This window comes from Oncorhynchus mykiss, chromosome 15 (assembly GCF_013265735.2).
Source record: "Oncorhynchus mykiss isolate Arlee chromosome 15, USDA_OmykA_1.1, whole genome shotgun sequence".
Lineage (NCBI taxonomy): Eukaryota > Metazoa > Chordata > Actinopteri > Salmoniformes > Salmonidae > Oncorhynchus > Oncorhynchus mykiss.
In genome coordinates, this window is record NC_048579.1 from 40,350,165 (window position 1) to 40,373,953 (window position 23,789).

At 42.8% G+C, this 23,789-nt stretch overlaps 1 protein-coding gene across 1 annotated transcript in view; it reads right to left on the reverse strand.

Moving 5' to 3' along the window:
- Nucleotides 1-530: 530 nt before the first annotated feature.
- The window catches only part of col4a3 (collagen, type IV, alpha 3), a 123,728-nt gene continuing 100,469 nt past the window's right edge, over nucleotides 531-23,789 (reverse strand). The window contains exons 35-52 of the mRNA XM_021563185.2: nucleotides 20,776-20,874; nucleotides 20,510-20,599; nucleotides 19,790-19,929; nucleotides 19,428-19,554; nucleotides 19,187-19,267; nucleotides 18,989-19,090; nucleotides 16,947-16,994; nucleotides 14,211-14,396; nucleotides 13,958-14,088; nucleotides 13,535-13,607; nucleotides 13,106-13,177; nucleotides 10,891-11,016; nucleotides 7,837-7,935; nucleotides 3,825-4,037; nucleotides 3,366-3,543; nucleotides 2,748-2,862; nucleotides 1,710-1,882; nucleotides 531-1,472 (exon numbers count right to left, since the gene is read on the reverse strand). Coding sequence (XP_021418860.1) covers nucleotides 1,382-1,472; nucleotides 1,710-1,882; nucleotides 2,748-2,862; nucleotides 3,366-3,543; nucleotides 3,825-4,037; nucleotides 7,837-7,935; nucleotides 10,891-11,016; nucleotides 13,106-13,177; nucleotides 13,535-13,607; nucleotides 13,958-14,088; nucleotides 14,211-14,396; nucleotides 16,947-16,994; nucleotides 18,989-19,090; nucleotides 19,187-19,267; nucleotides 19,428-19,554; nucleotides 19,790-19,929; nucleotides 20,510-20,599; nucleotides 20,776-20,874 — 2,144 coding nt within the window. The 3' untranslated portion in view covers nucleotides 531-1,381. The remainder of the gene's footprint in view (nucleotides 1,473-1,709; nucleotides 1,883-2,747; nucleotides 2,863-3,365; nucleotides 3,544-3,824; nucleotides 4,038-7,836; nucleotides 7,936-10,890; nucleotides 11,017-13,105; nucleotides 13,178-13,534; nucleotides 13,608-13,957; nucleotides 14,089-14,210; nucleotides 14,397-16,946; nucleotides 16,995-18,988; nucleotides 19,091-19,186; nucleotides 19,268-19,427; nucleotides 19,555-19,789; nucleotides 19,930-20,509; nucleotides 20,600-20,775; nucleotides 20,875-23,789) is intronic.

Genomic DNA, 23,789 nt, shown 5'->3' on the forward strand with positions numbered 1-23,789 from the left:
AAGTCTTCAATGGTATCAATCATTTGAGCTTGAAATCATGAATTCCAAAAGAAAACAAATGTTATTTGCGTCTTTATGTTTAACATGATTTATCAATGTTTATAAGTTAAGTTGTCAGAGCGGGAAGATGCTTTCAACAACCAAAGGATGTATGAAGGATTCATGATAGCTTTTTCAGAATTATTGTACAGATGAACGTGGTACATTCAGGCGTTTGGAAATTGCTCCCAAGGATGAACCAGACTTGTGGAGGTCTACACATTCTTTTTCTGAGGTCTTGGCTGATTTACTTTGATTTTCCCATGATGTCAAGCAAAGAGGCACTGAGTTTGAAGGTAGGCCTTGAAATACATCCACAGGTACACCTCCAATTGACTCAAATGATGGAAATTAGCCAATCAGAAGCTTCTAAAGCCATGACATATTTTTCTGAAATTTTCCAAGCTATTTAAAGGCACAGTCATCTTAGTGTATGTAAACTTCTGACCCACTGGAATTGGGATACAGTGAAATAATAAGTGAAATAATCTGTCTGTAAACAATTGTTGGAAAAATTACTTCTGTCATGCACAAAGTAGATGCCAAAACTATAGTTTGTTAACAAGAAATGTGTGGAGTGGTTGAAAAAAAGTTTTAATGACTCCAACCTAAGTGCATGTAAACTTCCAACCTCAACCCTTCTAAACTCGCTTGAAAGAGAGTGACCCCAGCTGTCGACCTAAGCCCAACTGTGCATCCGGGTCACGCCACCACTGCTACTGACATCACACTGCTTGATTAGCAAGAACCACTTCCTCCTGATTTGTCTCACACTGAGGCTCAAACCCAGGACCTCTGCTTTGCTAGCACATGTGACAACATATTAACTTTTGGAGCTATCAAAAAACATTAATTTGATAGTGCCATCGGCTCCAACGCAGTTACACCTCCGTCATCGCATGATTATGCTAAGCAGTTGTCGGTTATCACGGCTTAATGCTGAACTGATTGAATCTAGCCCTGGATCACACTGACCATCTACCGTAAAACAGTCCAGTGGTTTAACAATACAAACAAAATACAGACAAGCTGTAAAACTGAGAACAAAACGTCAGATTGAGCAGAGGCCACTACTGGGTTGCATCTCATAGTATTTCCTAGTTTCCTTGTGCGCTCTCCTTCTGTCCTTCCCTTGCTGAAAACGTCAAAGTGAGGTGAGGAGAGGACTGGAGGGGAGGAAACATGGAAACGAGGATCAGCACTTGTAAGAACTGAGACATCCTTTGGTCTCCCAGGAAGCACCATGATTGAAATGCAAGAATTAATCAGTCTCTTTGTTGCCCTACAGTGGCTGATAGTGGGAGGTGCATCTCCAGTTCATTCCCCATCAGTTCTTTAGCTCTTAGGGTCGCTGCCACTGCTTCATACAGACCTGACAACGACTGACTATACTACCCGGGCAGTCTCCCTTCACTGTCTGAGGCCTGGGTTTACTGCGGGAGGAAGAAGTTTGAGCATACGTCAGACCACATTACAGCAATGCATTGATGAGTACTCTGCTGCGATGTTGCAGCTGTATGCACAAAGTCACTTATATAATTATTGAACTAACTGAGACATGGTTTTCAAATTAATATGAACGTCTGCATACGGCACTCACTAGAGTACTCGATAAAGTGAAAACTTTGGGTAAATGTGCACTGTATAATGAATGACTATGCTTGTTTTACCTGAACATGTTTTCAGGGTCCAGGGAGGCCAGCCAGTAACTGTAGGAGTCAGTGTAGTAGTTGCATGTCCCTCGCCCATGGCACTCAATGAAGGGAATCTTCCGGAACTCTTCTAGGCAGGAGCCCGGAGAGGCCAGGGGCTGGCCAGAGCCCTCCGCTCCAGCCCCTGTTTGCTGTGAACACACATGACATATATTACATGATTTGATATGATATAGGACAGAATGTCATCTTCAGCAGAAGAGCTCTATTACCTGCAAACCAAGGCTCTGCAAACCAAGGCTCTGGACATATGTATACCTATGCCACTCTATAGACATTTGTGGATAACATTTGCAGAGACACTAGTCTAAGAACGGAGCATCTTGCAGCGTCCATGAAGAACGGAAGATGGACATTGGTCTCCTGCTGTGCCCCTCTGATATACACACACACATATTTGGGTCTCGATTCAATCTATGTCTCTGAATCGTTACAGATTGTGCGATCAAAATGTAAAGGTGATTTCCAATTGAGCCCGACATATGCAGCATTTAACAGTCTCCGCTAGCGTGGGAACATTGCCTTTAAATTTGAATCATGCTGTAAATCCGAACTTCAGCACTACGGATTGAATCCAGCCCTTGGTTGAAGAGGGTGGAGTAGTAGCGCTCGCTGAGCAGTTTAGGGGTTAAGTGCCTTGCTCACGGGTACAACGGCAGGTGATCGCATCTAGGACACTGATGGCAGCAACCCTCTGGCACACTCTAAATCAGATTTTCCCTATCAGGCATGAGATTCAAACCATCAACCTTCCGGTTGCTGGCCCACTTCTCTAACCTCTCTGTTGCTATGGCATTGCGTCACCATAAGCAAGTAAGCATAGTTTTCAGTTACTAATTAACCGCCATTATACTATGGCCTAGATTTCTTCCTGGCCTTGAGTTTTTACTGACCAGGTAAAAATTCTGTTCAGGTAAAAATGTAGTTGCATTCCATTCAGCTACTGAATTAACCCACCCATACAAGTGTTTCTCTTTCTCAGACTGTAGTTCCTACCATGACAAAAGAGTAGCCAGCCCAGAGAGAGAGCCAGCCCCGTGGACAAACAGGGATTTGGTTTGTCTGACTGTGAACAGCGATGATGTTTGCTTTTGTCTCACACACTGCACACCTGAAAGAGAGGGAGAGACCACCAAGTTATAATACAGTGCAAATACGCTATGATTGATTGATTGATTTTATTTGCCAGTTTAAAAAAATACATACTGTATACACAGTACATACATACATACACAGTACACATCGGTTCATAAACAGACATCACATTGACTCTGAAGAGCATGCTTGGGCAGACAAGGAAACTTGTCATGCCAGCATAATTGTCAATGACATTTAATTCACTTCAGTTTTGCACAATTGCGATAACTTTTACAAAATTCCCAGGTTTTCAAAAAATCCTGGTCGGAAGATTCCGCACTATTCCAACTGGGATTTCTGGATATTGGAAAAAGTTACCAGAATTTTGCAACCCTAATTTAATTCAATACATCCCCTCATGGGCATTTTACCCAGCAGAGTGGGGATTTCCCTTATTTACTTATGGAGTGAAAATCAAGTTCTTCCTGTGTTATGTCTAGGACAATCTGTTCAAACCAGTGTAAACTAGAGCAGCACCTGCTGACATAGCTCTCCAGTGAACCACCAGAGATGAGGGCCATGTCGCTTGGCATGGCCTCATCCGTGGACAGCCAGTAGGAGTAGTCGTTACGGGAGGCGTAGCGGCACGTGCTGTCCGTGTTGCAGAATAAGAAGGGCATGGTAGAGAAACGAGGCAGACAGCTTCCCAGTGTACCTGGACAGCGGGCAAACCAGAGAAATAGAATCAATGTATTTCTATTGGGCAGACAGCAGCATATCCAGGAGACTGAACCGTTGCTCTGTTATCAAACAGAACGGCAGGGAGTGGGTTCTTCACCGGAGACTGTGTGTCTGTATTTGGGTTATATAGTGTATGTTCATGGATATCTGTGTGTGTGCGTGTGGATGTGTGTTTGTGTGAATGCGTGCATGTGTATGTATTTATATATGCATCCATGCATGGATGCGCATGCACATGTGTGTGTGTACTCATACCCAGATCCTGGCCATGACCTCTGTTGTTGCCGTTGATGAAGAGGAGGGAGTATCCGGAGTAGATGAAGTTGCTGCCCCCTGGGCACAGGGGCACATTCTGTCTCTGGCTGTGACGGGTGAATAGGAAGCCGTCCTCTATTGGCCCGGCAAAGTAAGGACCTGGAGAGCCCCGGGGGCCTTTGGCTCCTGGAGTCCCCTGCTCACCTTGGATACCTGAGGAAACAATCCCATGGACTTAGTCTCTTTTCACAGACACTGTTTAACACTTTTGGGCACTCTGCAATTGAGACATTCAGGGATAATAAGTAAGATTCCATGTATGGATGAGGAGCCTCTGGTATACAGAGCCTTCGAAAGTATTCAGACCTGGACTTTTTCCACAATTTTGAGATGTTTCTACAACTTGATTGGAGTCCACATGTGGCAAATTCAACTGATTGGACATGATTTGGAAAGGCGCACACCTGTGTATATACAGTGCCTTGCGAAAGTATTCGGCCCCCTTGAACTTTGCAACATTTTGCCACATTACAGACTTCAAACATAAAGATATAAAACTGTATTTTTTTGTGAAGAATCAACAACAAGTGGGACACAATCATGAAGTGGAACGACATTTATTGGATATTTCAAACTTTTTTAACAAATCAAAAACTGAAAAATTGGGCGTGCAAAATTATTCAGCCCCTTTACTTTCAGTGCAGCAAACTCTCTCCAGAAGTTCAGTGAGGATCTCTGAATGATCCAATGTTGACCTAAATGACTAATGATGATAAATACAATCCACCTGTGTGTAATCAAGTCTCCGTATAAATGCACCTGCACTGTGATAGTCTCAGAGGTCCGTTAAAAGTGCAGAGAGCATCATGAAGAACAAGGAACACACCAGGCAGTTCCGAGATACTGTTGTGAAGAAGTTTAAAGCCGGATTTGGATACAAAAAGATTTCCCAAGCTTTAAACATCCCAAGGAGCACTGTGCAAGCGATAATATTGAAATGGAAGGAGTATCAGACCACTGCAAATCTACCAAGACCTGGCCGTCCCTCTAAACCTTCAGCTCATACAAGGAGAAGACTGATCAGAGATGCAGCCAAGAGGCCCATGATCACTCTGGATGACCTGCAGAGATCTACAGCTGAGGTGGGAGACTATGGCCATAGGACAACAATCAGTCGTATATTGCACAAATCTGGCCTTTATGGAAGAGTGGCAAGAAGAAAGACATTTCTTAAAGATATCCATAAAAAGTGTTGTTTAAAGTTTGCCACAAGCCACCTGGGAGACACACCAAACATGTGGAAGAAGGTGCTCTGGTCAGATGAAACCAAAATTGAACTTTTTGGCAACAATGCAAAACGTTATGTTTGGCGTAAAAGCAACACAGCATCACATCATGGTTTGGGCCTGCTTTTCTTCAGCAGGGACAGGGAAGATGGTTAAAATTGATGGGGAGATGGATGGAGCCAAATACAGGACCATTCTGGAAGAAAACCTGATGGAGTCTGCAAAAGACCTGAGACTGGGACGGAGATTTGTCTTCCAACAAGACAATGATCCAAAACATAAAGCAAAATCTACAATGGAATGGTTCAAAAATAAACATATCCAGGTGTTAGAATGGCCAAGTCAAAGTCCAGACCTGAATCCAATCGAGAATCTTTGGAAAGAACTGAAAACTGCTGTTCACAAATGCTCTCCATCCAACCTCACTGAGCTCGAGCTGTTTTGCAAGGAGGAATGGGAAAAAATGTCAGTCTCTCGATGTGCAAAACTGATAGAGACATACCCCAAGCGACTTACAGCTGTAATCGCAGCAAAAGGTGACGCTACAAAGTATTAACTTAAGGGGGCTGAATAATTTTGCACGCCCAATTTTACAGTTTTTGATTAGTTAAAAAAGTTTGAAATATCCAATAAATGTCGTTCAACTTCATGATTGTGTCCCACTTGTTGTTGATTCTTCACAAAAAAATACAGTTTTATATCTTTATGTTTGAAGCCTGAAATGTGGCAAAGGGTGGCAAAGTTCAAGGGGGCCGAATACTTTCGCAAGGCACTGTATAATATAATATAAGGTCCCACAATTCAGAGTGCATGTCAGTGGTCTAAGGAATTGTCTGTAGAGCTCCGATGCAAGATTGTGTCGTGGCACAGATCTGGGGAAGGGTACCAAAACATTTCTGCAGCATTGAAGGTCCCCAAGAACACAGTGGCCTCCATCATTCTTAAATTGAAGAAGTTTGGAACCACCAAGACTCTTTGTAGAGCTGGTTGCCCAGCCAAACTGAGCAATCGGGGGAGAAGGGCCTTGGTCAGGGAGGTGACCAAGAACCTGATGGTCACTCTGACAGAGCCCTAGAGTTCCTCTGTGGAGATGGAAGAACCTTCCAGAAGATCAACCAGCTCTGCAGCACTCTACCAATTAGGCCTGTATGGTAGAATGCCAAGACAGAAGCCACTCTTCAGTAAAAGGCACATGACCACCCACTTGGAGTGCACCTAAAGACTGAATCAAGATTCTCTGGTCTGATGAAACCAAGATTGAACTCTTTGGCCTAAATGCCAAGTGTCACGTCTGGATGAAACCTGGCACCATCCCTACGGTGAAGCATGGTGGTGGCAGCATCATGCTGTGGGGATGTTTCTCAGCGGCAGGGACTGGGAGACAAGTCATAATTGAGGAAAAGATGGACGGAGCAAAGTACAGAGAGATCCTTGATGAAAACCTGCTCCAGAGCACTCAGGACCTCAGACTGGGGCGAAGGTTCACCTTCAACAGGACAACGACCCTAAGCACACAGCCAAGACAACGCAGCAGTGGGTTCAGGGCAAGTCTCTGAATGTCCTTGAGTGGCCCAGCCAGAGCCCGGACTTGAACCTGATCGAACATTTCTGGAGAGACCTGAAAATAGTTGTGCAGCGACGCTCCCCATCGAACCTGGCAGAGCTTGAGAGGATCTGCTGAGAAGAAACTTCCCAAATACAGGTGTGCCAAGTTTGTAGCGTCATACCAAAGAAGACTTGATGCTGTAATCGCTGCCAAAGGTGCTTCAACAGTGTACGGAGTAAATGGTCACTGTTTTGAGAAAAAGGTCTACAGTAGCCTCAACAGCACCCTCTAGGGCAGCACCATGGTGTAGCCAGAAGACAGCTATTTTCCATCTCCCTCTGGGTACATTGACTTCACAATACAAAACCTAGGAGGCACAGGGTTCTCACCCCCTTCCATAGACTTACACAGTAATCAGAGCTCTTGCAGCATGAACTGACATGTTGTCCATCCAATCGAAGGATAAGAGAATCTAGTACTGAATAAGCTACAGCTAGATAGCACTGCAGGGCATATGTGGTGAGTAGTTGACTCAAAGAGAGAGAAAAGTTTCAAACAAATTAATTTCTTAAAAAATGAAGAAGAAGCAGCAGAGTGTGAGAAAGAGGGACTGTTAAATAGTCCCCAATAGTTACCCTCCGCCCAGTACCCTGCCCTGAACTTAGTCACTGTTACTTACCGCCTGGTACTCTACCCTGCACCTTAGAGACCCTATGTATATAGTCATTGAACTCTGGTTACTTTAATAAGGTTTAAATACTGTTTTACTCATTGCATATGTACAGTGGGGCAAAAAAGTATTTAGTCAGCCACCAATTGTGCAAGGTCTCCCACTTAAAAAGATGAGAGAGGCCTGTAATTCTTCTTAGTTGAACTTTTACTTACTTAGCAAACTAATGCAGCTAATTTAGCCTACTCAACAACCTGACTCAAACAGAGAGGAATCCTATTTATGTTAGCTAGCTGGCTAAGGCTATCCAACACTGCAACTCTTTCAAGGTAAGTTTTTGGTTTTATTAATGTATTGCCAAATACAGAATTTCTATATTTATTTCTATATATTTTAAATGCCACCAGGGCCCACTGGTGTAACTGCCTAACTGCTTGCAGTACACTGTACTGCGTGATTGTACACATGATTTGTTGTACATTTGATTAGTAGGTTGTCCATTAAGCCCACCTTGTGGTCCAGGTAACCCTCTGTCTCCCTTGGCTGCCTGGAATCCAGGCAGTCCTATTGGCCCATCTAGGCCCAAGACACCTTTTGGACCTGGGAGTCCTGCAGGGGACAATAACACATGGCTTCAGTGATGAACTGGACATAATACTGATGAGTGAATCCTTGATACACATTAGTTTGAGGCCTATGAGGAACTGTGTTACCTACCTATGTAGTGGTTAGTGGATTTCACACTCATTAGGCATGATCACAGATGGTTGAAAACGTCAAATCTGCATTATTATTTTTTAAATGTCAAAGTTACTCAAGCATTTCATAGATAATGTACAGTACATTTGGAAAGTATTCAAACCCCTTGACTTTTTCCACATTTTGTTACATTACAGCCTTATTCTAAAATATATTGAATTGTTTTCCCCCTCAATCTACACAGAATACCATAGAATGACAAAGAATGACACTTGTCATTCAGGCCAAATAGTTCAATCTTGGTTTCATCAAACCAAAGAATCTTGTTTCTCCATCGTCTGAGAGTCCTTTAGGTGCCTTTTGGCAAAATCTAAGTGGGCTGTCATGTGCCTTTTACTGACAAGTGGCTTCTTTCTGGCCTCTCTACCATAAAGACCTGATTGGTGGAGTGCTGCAGAGATGGGAGGACCTTTCAACAGGACAATCATCTCCACAGAGGAACTCTGGAGATCTGTCAGAGTGACCACTGGGTTTTTGGTCACCTTCGTGACCAAGGCCCTTCTCCCCCGATTGCTCAGTTTGGCCAGGTGGTTCCAAACTTCTTTAATTTAAGAATGATGGAGGCCACTGTGTTCTTCGGGGCCTTCAATGCTGCAGACATTTTTTTGGTTCCCTTCCGTAGATCTGTGCCTCGACACAATCCTGTTTCGGAGCTCTACGGACAATTCCTTTGTCCTTGGGGCTTGGTTTTGCTCTGAAATGCTCTGTCATGTGTGGGACCTTATATAGACAGGTGTGTACCTTGCCAAATCATGTCCAATCAATTGAATTTACCACAGGTGAACTCCAATTAAGTTGTAGAAACATCTCAAGGATCATCAATGGAAACAGGATGTACAGTGCCTTGCGAAAGTATTCGGCCCCCTTGAACTTTGCCACCCTTTGCCACATTTCAGGCTTCAAACATAAAGATATAAAACTGTATTTTTTTGTGAAGAATCAACAACAAGTGGGACACAATCATGAAGTTGAATGACATTTATTGGATATTTCAAACTTTTTTAACAAATCAAAAACTGTAAAATTGGGCGTGCAAAATTATTCAGCCCCCTTAAGTTAATACTTTGTAGCGTCACCTTTTGCTGCGATTACAGCTGTAAGTCGCTTGGGGTATGTCTCTATCAGTTTTGCACATCGAGAGACTGACATTTTTTCCCATTCCTCCTTGCAAAACAGCTCGAGCTCAGTGAGGTTGGATGGAGAGCATTTGTGAACAGCAGTTTTCAGTTCTTTCCACAGATTCTCGATTGGATCCAGGTCTGGACTTTGACTTGGCCATTCTAACACCTGGATATGTTTATTTTTGAACCATTCCATTGTAGATTTTGCTTTATGTTTTGGATCATTGTCTTGTTGGAAGACAAATCTCAGTCCCAGTCTCAGGTCTTTTGCAGACTTCTTCCAGAATGGTCCTGTATTTGGCTCCATCCATCTCCCCATCAATTTTAACCATCTTCCCTGTCCCTGCTGAAGAAAAGCAGGCCCAAACCATGATGCTGCCACCACCATGTTTGACAGTGGGGATTCTGTGTTCAGCTGTGTTGCTTTTACGCCAAACATAACGTTTTGCATTGTTGCCAAAAAGTTCAATTTTGGTTTCATCTGACCAGAGCACCTTCTTCCACATGTTTGGTGTGTCTCCCAGGTGGCTTGTGGCAAACTTTAAACAACACTTTTTATGGATATCTTTAAGAAATGGCTTTCTTCTTGCCACTCTTCCATAAAGGCCAGATTTGTGCAATATACGACTGATTGTTGTCCTATGGACAGAGTCTCCCACCTCAGCTGTAGATATCTGCAGGTCATCCAGAGTGATCATGGGCCTCTTGGCTGCATCTCTGATCAGTCTTCTCCTTGTATGAGCTGAAGGTTTAGAGGGACGGCCAGGTCTTGGTAGATTTGCAGTGGTCTGATACTCCTTCCATTTCAATATTATCGCTTGCACAGTGCTCCTTGGGATGTTTAAAGCTTGGGAAATCTTTTTGTATCCAAATCCGGCTTTAAACTTCTTCACAACAGTATCTCGGACCTGCCTGGTGTGTTCCTTGTTCTTCATGATGCTCTCTGCACTTTTAACGGACCTCTGAGACTATCACAGTGCAGGTGCATTTATACGGAGACTTGATTACACACAGGTGGATTGTATTTATCATCATTAGTCATTTAGGTCAACATTGGATCATTCAGAGATCCTCACTGAACTTCTGGAGAGAGTTTGCTGCACTGAAAGTAAAGGGGCTGAATAATTTTGCACGCCCAATTTTTCAGTTTTTGATTTGTTAAAAAAGTTTGAAATATCCAATAAATGTCGTTCCACTTCATGATTGTGTCCCACTTGTTGTTGATTCTTCACAAAAAAATACAGTTTTATATCTTTATGTTTGAAGTCTGTAATGTGGCAAAAGGTTGCAAAGTTCAAGGGGGCCGAATACTTTCGCAAGGCACTGTACCTGAGCTCAATTTGGAGTCTCATAGCAAAGGGTCTGAATTCTTAGTAAATGTTTTTGTAAATGTCCCTGTTTTTATAGACAAAAATGTCTAAAAACCTGTTTTCACTTTGTCATAATGGGATATTGCATTTAGATTGATGGGGAAATTGTTTTATTTAATCAATTTTAGAATGAGGCTGTAACGTAACAAAATATGGAAAAAGTAAAGGGGTCTGAATACATTTCGAATGCACTGTATACTTTTGTATTCATCAGACACATCAGACATCTCAAAGAAACCCACACACACAGCCATGCATGCACACAAACCCACACCAACTCACACCCACACCATACACACAATCCATTCATGTACCTGGTGGTCCGTTGCGTCCCTGAGCTCCTGTGGGTCCAGGCTCTCCTCTGCCCCCCAGGTCACCCGGCAGCCCCTGTTCTCCGGGGATCAGTACCGCCATGGTGAGATCATCTTTCCCCTTAGGCCCTGCAAAACAGCACCATCAAACCTCAGGATAACCACTTAGTGCAACTGCACTTTCTTAGGAAAAAAGGTGCTATCTAGAACCTAAACGGGTTCTTTGGCTGTCCCCATAGAAGAATCCTTTGAAGAACCCGTTTTGGTTCCAGGAAAAACAATTTTGGGTTCCTATGTGTTCTACATGGAACCGAAAAGGGTTCTTCAAAGGATTCTTCTATGGGGACAACCGAAGAAGCATTCTCACATAGAGTTCCTTTTGTACAGCTGGGAAAGGGCAGTGTGGCGCGCTATTGAGATCGCGTCATCTGTGGATCTGTTGGGGCGGTATGCATATTGGAGTGGGTATGGGGTTTCCAGGATGATGGTGTTGCCTTTCAAAGCACTTCATGGCTAGGGTAGTCATTTAGGGAGGTAACCTTCACTTTCTTGGGCATAGGGACTATGGTGGTCTGCTTGACACATATTACAGACATTGACACGGAGAAGTTGAAAATGTCAGTGAAGACACTTGCCAGTCTGTCAGCGCATGCTCGGAATACACGTCCTGGTAATTAGTCTGGCCCCGCTTAAAGGACTTGCTCACATCTGCTACGAAGAGCGTGATCACACAGTTATTCGGAACAGCTGGTGGTCTTATGCATGCTTTAGCGTTGCTTGCCTCGAAGCGAGCATAAAAGGCTGGTAGGTTCGTGTCACTGGGCAGCTCATGGCTGGGTTTCCCTTTGTAGTCCTTAATAGTTTGCAAGCCCTGCCACAACCAACAACCAATCAATCTTAGTCCTGTATTGATGCTTTGCCTTTTTATGGTTCATCTGAGGGCATGGCGGGATTTCTTATAAGCGCCCGGAATAGTGTCCCGCTCCTTGAAAGCGGCAGCTCTAGCCTTTACCTCGGTGCGGATGTTTCCTGTAATCCATGGCTTCTGGTTGGGATATGTACGTATGGCCACTGTGGTGACGACAACATCGATGCACTTATTGATGAAGCCGGTGATTGAGGTGGTGTATTCCTCAATGCCAATGAACATATTCCAGTCTGTGCTAGCAACACAGTCCTGTTGCGTAGCATCTGCGTCATCTGACCACTTCCATATTGACTGAGTCACTGGTGCTTCCTGCTTTAGTTTTTGCTTGTAAGCAGCAATCAGGAGGATAGAATTATGGTCAGATTTTCTAAATGGAAGGCGAGGGAGAGCTTTGTATGCTTCTCTATGTGTGGAGTAAAGGTGGTCTAGAGTTTATTTTCCTCTGGTTGCACATGTGACATGCTGGTAGAAATGAAGTAAAACGGATTTAAGTTTGCCTGCATTAAAGTCCCTGGCCACTAGGAGAGACGCTTCTGGATGAGCATTTTCTTGTTAGCTTATGACCTTATCATGAGGTACTCTCCCTCAGGTGAGCAATACCTCGAGACTACCTTAATATTAGACATTGTGCACCAGCTGTTATTGACAAATAGACACACACCCCCACCCCTAGTCTTACCGGACTTAGCTGTTCTGTCCTGCCGATGCACGGAGAACTCAGCCAACTGTATATTATTTGCGTCGTTGTTCAGCCACGACTCGGTGAAACATAAGAAATTATAGTTTTAATTGACCCGTTGGTAAGATCGTCTAGAACGGAGCTTAATCCAGTTTATTTTCCAGTGATTGCACGTTGGCCAATAGAACGGATGGTAGAGGCGGGTAACCCACTCTCCGACAAATTTTCACAAGGCACCCTGATCTCCACCCCCTGTATTTCCTTATTTTCTTCATACGAATGATGGGGATTTGGGCCTTGTCTGGGAGCGAGCAGCATTATATCCTTCGCATTAGACACATTCAATCAAACATCTTTGTCCAGTTCGAGTTGAGTGCAACTGCATCTGATATTCAGAAGCTCTTTTCGGTCATAAGAGATGGTAGCGTCAACATTATGTACAAAACAATTAAAAAAAACACAAAATAGCACAATTGGTTAGGAGCCTGTAAAACGGCAGCCATTTTTACAGAATTCCTGGTCAGTTCGTGTCCATTGGAGGGCCCAACATAACTGACCATGTGACCTGACCAGGAAAAACTCAGTACCCTAGGTGTGAGTGCTCATCCTACCTGGTGCTCCAGACTGCCCTTTCTGTCCAAGGCAACCTACAGGTCCTGCAGGTCCTGCATCTCCTTTCTGACCTGAAACACCACACATTGTGTCATATATTTGTAAAAAACACAATAAAAAGGACATTGGTTGATTCATTGACAATAATTTAGTAGTTAAGATAACTGCACAAATAAATAACACTACAGTATAGGATGTTGTGAGATGTTTGCTATACAGTAAGAGTTGCTGACTAGAGTATGTTAGCATGTCATTAACGGTTGTGCAAGTATTGCGGTCTGAGACTACAGTCAAATGTTGGATTGCCACAGTAACATTATCGATTGCCTTCCCCAGATGAAGGTTGCAGCTCTGACCTACAGTATAGTAACATAAATTACATTCTGAAAGTATGGAGTTTGTTAATAAGGTGTCAGATTGGTTATTACCGTTTGGTCCGATGTCTCCTAACTGTCCCATCTCCCCTTTGACTCCCAAACCACCTGGTCTGCCATCATTACCCTGTGAATACACATCCTATTCAGCACACCCATTCGGTCTTGGGTCAGTTTTGCATTTTCCCCACTACTGGTTAAGGTTAGGATTGGGGAGGGGGAAATGCTACTCGATTTGTAGTTAGGGGAAACTTCACCCCTAATTCACGTCTGTGTGCAAGGTTACATCTTTATGAATTATGATTATCGGCTCTTCATGTGTGGACTTTCCCTTGTTACACGTTCACATTGGGAAGGGGCAACAATTTATGTGGATATCTGGCTATCGGTGGGAAGTTGGCCCAACGTTTATGATGATGTCATCTCACGGAGTCTACCTTAAAGCATGGGTGAGTAAATCAGTGGTGTGTGACTCACCAGTCTGCCCTGTACCCCTGTGTCTCCTCTGTACCCAGGCGTACCCATGAGACCCATGGCACCTTTGTTCCCTTTATCTCCTTTAAAGCCAGGTCCTGGTGGACCAGGAGGTCCCCGTGGCCCCTGCATACCTAAATACACAGAGGGGGGAGCAGGCTCAGAGGTCATGGAAGCAATGAAGCCAAAAAAATTAAACAGACAGCTCTAGTCACAAGTAGGGAAGAGGGTATCCTTTGTGATGCAGCCTACACACCTTGGGGTCCAGGGACACCATTTTGTCCACGGTCTCCTTTTAGCCCTTCAAAGCACATTCCATCCCGGCCAGGACTTCCAGACAGTCCCATAGGACCAGGGGGGCCTGGAGGTCCAATGTCCCCCAAAAGCCCTGAGGGACCAGGAGGGCCAAAGCGGCCAGGTATCCCCACATCCCCCTTAAGTCCTACAGAAACAGTCAGATGAACAGATCAGTGAAGGGATATCTTTTTGTAGCATTCAACTCTTGGGAGGGAATCATTACCATCTGGTAGCACTATAGGTTGAGAGACCCAGAGCTGCTGATCCTTGAGGTGACTTTACTAACCCCATTTCACTGTCTTAACATTCGAAACAACATGCTATTTGAACAGAGCAAACGTCGCTAACTAGCACAGAGATGACAGGAGATATTATTGGTACGCACACATGGTTTACATGGTATATCCTATCGTCATGACGTTGCTCTGTTGTGTGAGGTTTATGACCCCCCCATAAATACCTTTCCCCCTTTTCTCTCCACTCTACAGAATGGACTCTTGGAAAGCCCTTTGTTAACATATTGAAAGTACGGTAGCTTCAAAATGTTGGGGAATGGAACAATATTTCCCGTTCTCAACCAGTTGAAAGGGTCCGTTGGCACTTAAAGAATATGATGTCAGATCAGTTGTTGCCTGGGACATTATATCTGATGATAGGACGACATAAATTGTATCTTGGAAAGTCTACACATTCTAGTTATCAGATTCACATGGAATTGTTGTGCAATTTAAATGTTTAAATATGAAACTATTTGTGAGAAGATGAAATGTGATTTTAGCTTCTAAATGAGAGAATTGTTTTCATAAGTAAACTTATGCTCACTCAGTGGCCACGCCCAAGTGAACAGACATTGGTTGGAGAGGGATGACACACGCCCTTCACTTCCCCAGTACAAAAGCCCCCTGTGACCATATTCACGTTAGACTAAGCAAACCCTGGCGTGAGCTGTGGTTGCGAATGGTTGAACGACTACTCTATCTAACGGAATTTACATGAGACCAGATCACGTGGAGGTGACGATTACCACGCTGAAATGGTTGTGATGGGGCTTCTTATGACATTAGTAATCAATGTATGATCTATCCTGTGCATGTATATGTAATTCTGTGTGATTATTTAGGAATTTAGTAAATAAATAATAAAGCCAATTTTTGTATTGCTGATTGAACTTTTAGCCAGGGTTCGTGCATATAACCAAGTACTTTACGACCATCAGAATGAGACTGAATAAGGTGACAATGAATAATTCACTGCTATTGATATAAAAGATATTCAGATCTTTAAAAGAGTGGATTCGGGAGATAACCACTCTATGTAAATTAATGCTTTCGTGGTACCCCAGGTTATTAATGGTTTAATTGTTGCATGGTTTAATTCAATCATGTAATCAATTAAACGTTAGGTAATCAATTTGATAAAATAGCATGTCATATCATTTTATCATCGTCAGAGACACGACACCTATATTGTACAACAAAACACATGCATGCAACTACAGTATGTGGACACCCCTTCAAATTAGTGGATTCAGCTATTTCAGGTACACTCGTTGCTGACAGGTGTATACAATTGAGCACAAAGCCATGCAATCTCCATAGACAAATATTGGAAGTACAACGGTCCGTACTGAAGAGCTCAGTGACTGTCAACTTAGCACCATCATAGAATGCCACCTTCCCAACAAGTCAGTTCGTCAAATTTCTGCCCTGCTTAGAGCTGCACCGGTCAACTATAGGTGTTGTTGCTGTGAAGTGGAAACTTCTAAGAGCATCAAGCTCACAGAACAGGACTGCCAAGTGCTTAAGCGTGTAGCGCATAAAAATTGTCTGTCCTCAGTTGCAACACTCACTACCGAGTTTCAAACTGCCTCTGGAAGCAACGTTAGCACAAGAACTGTTCATCGGGAGCTATATGAAATGGGTCTCCATGGCTGAGCAGCCGCACGCAAACCTAAGATCACCATGTGGAATGCCAAGAGTCGGCTGCAGTTGTGTAAAGCTTGCCGCCATTGGACTTTGGAGAAGTGGAATTGCGTTCTCTGGAGTGATGAATCATGCTTCACCATCTGGCAATCCAATGGACAAATCTGGGTTTGGCGGATGCCAGGAGAACGCTACCTGCCACAATGCAGAGTGCCAACTGTAAAGTTTGGTAGAGAATAAATAATAGTCTGGGGCTGTTTTTCTTGGTTTAGGATAGACCCCTTAGTTCCAGTGAAGGGAAATTTAAAGCTGCAGCATACAATGACATTCTAAAAGATTCTGTGCCTCCAATGTTGTGGAAACAGTTTGGGGAAGGCCCTTTCCTGTTTCAGCATGAAAATGTCCCATGAACGAAGCGAGGTCCATACAGAAATGGTTTGTCGAGATGGGTGTGGAAGAACTTTACTGTCCTGCACAGAGCCCTGACCTCAACCCCACCGAACGCCTTTGGGATGGATTGGAACGACGATTGCGAGCCAGGCCTTATTGCCCAACATCAGTGCCGACCTCACTAATGCTCTTGTGGCTGAACGGAAAAAGTCCCCGCAGAGACGTTCCAACATCTAGCAGAAAGCCTTCTCTGAAGAGTGGTGGCTGTTATAGCAGCAAAGGGGGGATCAACTTCAAAATAATGCCCATGATTTTGGAAGGAGATATTCAACAAGCAGGTGTCTACATTGTCTACAGTGTATCTGTGTGTAGCACAGACTCACCAGATTGGCCCGTCTTTCCGTCTGTGCCTTTTGGTCCAATGCCAGGGGCTGTAGAGAGAACAGACAATCAACACAGATATATAATTTCTGTGAATGTGTAAAGGGCTATTTACAGTGCCTTGCGAAAGTATTCGGCCCCCTTGAACTTTGCGACCTTTTGCCACATTTCAGGCTTCAAACATAAAGATATAAAACTGTATTTTTTGTGAAGAGTCAACAACAAGTGGGACACAATCATGAAGTGGAACGACATTTATTGGATATTTCAAACTTTTTTAACAAATCAAAAACTGAAAAATTGGGTGTGCAAAATTATTCAGCCCCTTTACTTTCAGTGCAGCAAACTCTCTCCAGAAGTTCAGTGAGGATCTCTGAATGATCCAATGTTGACCTAAATGACTAATGATGATAAATACAATCCACCTGTGTGTAATCAAGTCTCCGTATAAATGCACCTGCACTGTGATAGTCTCAGAGGTCCGTTAAAAGCGCAGAGAGCATCATGAAGAACAAGGAACACACCAGGCAGGTCCGAGATATTGTTGTGAAGAAGTTTAAAGCCGGATTTGGATACAAAAATATTTTCCAAGCTTTAAACATCCCAAGGAGCACTGTGCAAGCGATAATATTGAAATGGAAGGAGTATCAGACCACTGCAAATCTACCAAGACCTGGCCGTCCTTCTAAACTTTCAGCTCATACAAGGAGAAGACTGATCAGAGATGCAGCCAATAGGCCCATAATCACTCTGGATGAACTGCAGAGATCTACAGCTGAGGTGGGAGACTCTGTCCATAGGACAACAATCAGTCGTATATTGCACAAATCTGGCATTTATGGAAGGGTGGCAAGAAGAAAGCCATTTCTTAAAGATATCCATAAAAAGTGTTGTTTAAAGTTTGCCACAAGCCACCTGGGAGACACACCAAACATGTGGAAGAAGGTGCTCTGGTCAGATGAAACCAAAATTGAACTTTTTGGCAACAATGCAAAACGTTATGTTTGGCGTAAAAGCAACACATCTCATCACCCTGAACACACCATCCCCACTGTCAAACATGGTGGTGGCAGCATCATGGTTTGGGCCTGCTTTTCTTCAGCAGGGACAGGGAAGATGGTTAAAATTGATGGGAAGATGGATGGAGCCAAATACAGGACCATTCTGGAAGAAAACCTGATGGAGTCTGCAAAAGACCTGAGACTGGGACGGAGATTTGTCTTCCAACAAGACAATGATCCAAAACATAAAGCAAAATCTACAATGGAATGGTTCAAACATAAACATATCCAGGTGTTAGAATGGCCAAGTCAAAGTCCAGACCTGAATCCAATCGAGAATCTGTGGAAAGAACTGAAAACTGCTGTTCACAAATGCTCTCCATCCAACCTCACTGAGCTCGAGCTGTTTTGCAAGCAGGAATGGGAAAAAATGTCAGTCTCTCGATGTGCAAAACTGATAGAGACATACCCCAAGCGACTTACAGCTGTAATCGCAGCAAAAGGTGGCGCTACAAAGTATTAACTTAAGGGGGCTGAATAATTTTGCACGCCCAATTTTTCAGTTTGAAATATCCAATAAATGTCGTTCCACTTCATGATTGTGTCCCACTTGTTGTTGATTCTTCACAAAAAAATACAGTTTTATATCTTTATGTTTGAAGCCTGAAATGTGGCAAAAGGTCGCAAAGTTCAAGGGGGCCGAATACTTTCGCAAGGCACTGTATATCAAAAGTTTTTCAATTTTCGCATTTTAAATTCAAATCACTTCCTGGATTGACTGACTTCAATTGGAATTGACCCCAACCCTGGAAGGAGTGTTTTACACTGTTAGAAAAAAAGGTGTTATCTAGAACCTAAAAGTGTTATTCGGCTGTCCCCATAGGAGAACTCTTTGGAGAAGACTTTTTGGTTCCAGGTATAACCTTTTTGGTTCCAGATAGAACCCAGAGGGTTCTACCTGGAACCAAAGAGTCATGTCCTATGGGGATATCCGAAGAACCCTTTTGGAACCCTTTTATCTGAATGTAGTAGGGTTCTCTGACCTCCCATGTCTCCTTTCTCTCCTGCTGGGCCAGGGATGCCGTCTCTACCCTGGGAACCTCTGGGGCCTGCAGTCCCTGGGTCACCAGCCAATCCTGGGCTCCCTGTGACACAGAGGCAGTGCTTAATAGGATCACAAACACACACAGACGGAAAGTCTAATGGCATTTCAGTAGGTGTGGACATGCATTATAAATTACCTTGCAGGCCATTCTGGCCATGACAGCCAGCATTGCCTGGGAGACCATTAATGCCCTTCTCCCCGGCTGGTCCCGGAGGTCCTAAGAAAGACGTGAGATACAGATACCGTGAGAATAAATATAGTGTGTGTGTGAGTGCGTTTGTGCATGTGTGTGGAAAGTTGTTTTTGCAGTAATTATTATAAATTAGTTCCTGAGGAGGTTGTGTGGATTTGCATGTTATTCGGTGGGCGACAGAGACCTCGTGATCCCTGTAGACCTTCTCTTCCCTTGGGTCCTGTGGGGCCGATGGCTCCCAGGGTTCCGAACCTCCCTGCTACACCCATCTCCCCCTTCTCTCCTGGAAAACCTGGAAACCCTGGCACTCCCTGAAAGAAAGAGGAAGAGAGATATGAGAAAGTGAGAAGGAATGAAAGAAAGAATGCAAGAGAGGAGAGAGAGAAGGTTGGACTTAATTTCTGCTGAACACATTTGTACATTGCTAATCATTTGATATATTAATTGTTGCTGTTCTATATCAGTATGTAGCAGTTTTTCCTGGTCAGGTCAGGTGGTGTCAGGAAAAAAAACAGGCCCCTCACGGGTTCTGTACTCGGTTTTCACCTTTTCTCCTTGTCGTCCTTTAGCTCCTGGTCCAGGGAGGCTGGGCTCTCCTTTCACTCCATTTACTCCATTTGGACCTGGTCTTCCCGATGAACCAGGCTCTCCACGACCTCCTGTTCCCCCTTTCTCACCCTTTACACCTGGTCAGCAAGGACATAAACCATGATTAGGGTGAAGTTGCCCCTAGACGCTGATCTTGGGTCAGTCTTGCACTTCCCCCTCCAATGGTTATGGTTAGGATTCAGGGAGGGGAAGCTGATCCTAGATCTATATCTAGGGAAACTTCGACACAAACCTGGGAGTGTCCTTCTGTATATGTCAAGCCTCTAAAAATACTGATTATGTATGCAAAAATATAATATAATATTTTTAAGTATGTGAAATGTAGAACATTTTGTATGCTTTAAATGCCAGGATGTCATTAATTTCAGCTTTTCATCTACATGTAGTAGGAATTTGTTGTATGCTACTGAGGAAGAGAATCTTGTTTTCAGACCCATGTGTGTTTGACAACAGCTGATAATTAGCAAGGGGAAACGCTATACCAAAATGAACGAATGGCGGGAAACAACGCAAATGCGCATTAGATGACATTTTTACTAACGATTAAGTTCTAAATAATATGTAGTACGATTAGTACACAGTATGTAGATTTTAGTAAGTAGTCGGCAAGACAGATTCTGGACACAGCCTGTTTCGCTATAATTTTGAGTATGTTACCTGGCACACCCATATCTCCTGCGACTCCAGGATTTCCATTGAAACCAGGACTTCCTTTCTGGCCATCTCTGCCTGGGTCGCCAACAGCACCTACAAGAAAAGTGTGAGGTAAAAATATTAGTAATAAACAATTGTCTTTGGGGATTAATAAAGTGTCCTCAATCAAATTGAATAGCTAGGCATGGTAGTGATTTATTAAGAAGAGGGGTAGCGGGTAGGCAATTGAAACAGTTTTTTTTTCAATAGTGTGTCACGGTGCTTGGTACCTTGCGGCCCGGCGCTCCCGGGAATCCCATCCTTGCCACTGGCTCCGTTGTGCCCTATCACACCTAGATCTCCTTTGGCACCTGTTAAGCCCCTTAGACCTAGAGAAAAGAGAGCAGAGAGGTCAGGGGTCACTAGATCTAAAAGGCCTTAACACATTTGGGACAGTATAACCATCATACAATTCAGAAGAAAATGTATATTGCTATCATAAATAATCTCTTCATTAATCCCCAAAAGAGAAATTGTCAACAGCATCAAATACATTTCTGATGTACTGCAAAGGCACGTTGAGACGTCTTGCATTAATTAGTTCTTACTTCTTCATTTGAAAATAGCCCTCACAACAGGAAATATTGTTTTTTACGCTCAGGAACAGAGCATTACTCTCAAACAATTTTTCAGATTCAGAAACAAAATGTTGCTATTATCAATGAGGACAGTATATTTTTCTTCTGATGAAAACAGTACAGCAGTTTTGGTATTGACCAACATACAATGGTTGCTCCACTAAAGGTTTTGCAATTATGCTGCAGTACTTAAAGGGGTATTTTGTGGTTTAGTACGGTAACCTGCATCACCACTTCATTGCTCCAGACCAGAGCAAGGGGGAGTTAGAGCACTGATTATGCTTTTGGGTCCCACTGTGTCTCTAACTGATAGTGAATGGGTGACATAAACCTAAATAGAAAGTATTACTTACTAAAACTGTTGTTACACTAAGTTTTTTATAATTTTATTTTGTTAGGATTATTTTGTTATTGCTGTAGTACTGTATCCCACTCCCAACCAGTCACATTGTACAGTGGTGCAATGGTCTAAGACACTACATAGCAGTGCAAGCTGTGTTGCTACAGATGCTGGTTCAATACCCGTGCCAAGATCACTGTAGGCTTTTGGTTTTTCTCCCTCTAAAAACAATTCTAAAATTTTCTTGATAACAAACTGCTTTATTTACAAATTAGCAACAATGTCTGTTCAAGAATGGCCTTTTTCTTGCTCATTTTACGTCATTTGAAAACAAAATGTATTTCTAAGTATTATTATTATTATTATGTATCACATCCAAACATGATTGGGAATCCCACAGTGCGACGCAAAATTGGTGCAGCGTTTCTCTCCCTCTAAAAACAGAAATCAATGTTTTGGCCTTTACAAATGTTATTTTGTCTTTTATTCAGATTAGAGACACTCACTTTCGTTTTTTGAAAGCAAAATAACCTCCAAAATATTGTTATATATTATCAAGTTGATGACACATTCATATAGCATCACCTACATAAAGCTGAGTGACTCACTCATTCATGGCTTTGGATCAAAATAAGTACCACCATTCTTTCTGATAGTCTTTAATAAATAAATGTTTTGGTTATCCTGACCTGGACACCATGTACAGTATTATAATAGCCCATCATGGGCTATTAGCAGGACAATATACCTTTACCTGTATTTTGATACTTTGTGGATGGGGCCTCCTCAGTGGTGCAGCGGTCACCACATCGCAATGCTAAATTGCGTTGCTACAGATACCTGTGTCGGCCGCCACCGGGAGACCCATGAGGCGGCTTTTGGTTATAATTTAGAATCCTCCAATACTCTATATGTAATTATTGGTGGAGAGTCATGTCATATTTTGTCATATTAACATGAGTCTCACTAGTGTTGAGTAATGTGCTGTTAAAAGTGGTGTAGGTCTTATTTATTTAAAGAGCATATTGAAGTTAGAAGCAATAGGATTTGAAGCAATTATCTACCCGCTGTGGTCAACTATTTTAGCATCGTTTCGCGCTGCTCAGAGACAAGCATCCGGACTGGTCTTGATAAATCTTGAGATTTTTATTTTGACTGAATCTTCGTTTGGGTATTGATTAGACTCAAATTATGGTGTAGAAATGTTATGCTCTTAGTGTAACCTTTATTTAACTAGGCAAGTCAGTTAAGAACACATTCTTATTTACAATGACAGCCTACTCCTTGCTCCCCATCAGGGAAGTAAACAAGATGCTGCATTTTTATTTACAGTAGTGATGGACAGCTGGTGGCATTTTGAAAACAGGTTTTCAAACACTTGTAGCTTGACTATCAGGACAATAGACTCTTTATAGCCCGGCTACTGTATGCAATGCTTAAGTAATCTGAAGTGTTACATTTCTAACTCAAACAGCCGTACAGTATTTCTTCATCAACATCTTTATGTTTTCGTTAATAAAATAACTAGAAAAAAGTTTAGTAGTTATCTAAACTACATTTTAGTTGCACTTCCACCCAGCTCCACGACCACAGGTAAAACCTTGCTGAGATGATCAATGTATTTGTTGCGTTATAGTATCGTCAATTTCTCTAGTCAAAAGGCCTTGATGGCCTCAAAAGTTTGGACACACCAAATCATTCCAGGGTTATTCTTTATTTTTACTATTTTCTACATTGTAGAATAATAGCGAAGACATCACAATTATGAAATAGCACATACGAAATCAGTTAAGATCAAATTATTATTTACATTCGTATTTATTTTTTTGGCGGGAGGTAGCCTAATGTTTAGAGCATTGGGCCTGTAACCGAAAGGTTGCTAGATTGAATCCCCGAGCTGATAAGGTCAAAATCTGTCATTCTGCACCTGAACAAGGCAGTTAACCCACTGTTACTAGGCCGTCATTGTAAATAAGAATTTGTTCTTAACTGACTTGCCTATTTAAAAAAAATAATAATAATACAAGAACAGCCTACTCCTTCCTCCCCATCAGGGAATTGAACCCCAGTTGCCTGCACGACACAGGGATTCTTTAGCTAAATTGCCCAGTACTGTAGCCAACCGTCACATTGCACAGTGCTATATTTTCTGTACCATCCTAAAGGGTTTTTCGTTTTTCTTGGAATAGAAACACCATAATATTAATCAAATAAATTAAGCGCCATTTCTTAAAATCAGTCCCATATACTATGTTCTTACAAAAAAAGGTTTTAGATTCTCTAGTACAGCCACTATTGAAGGCTATCAAATGCTTCTCTGGTGGTC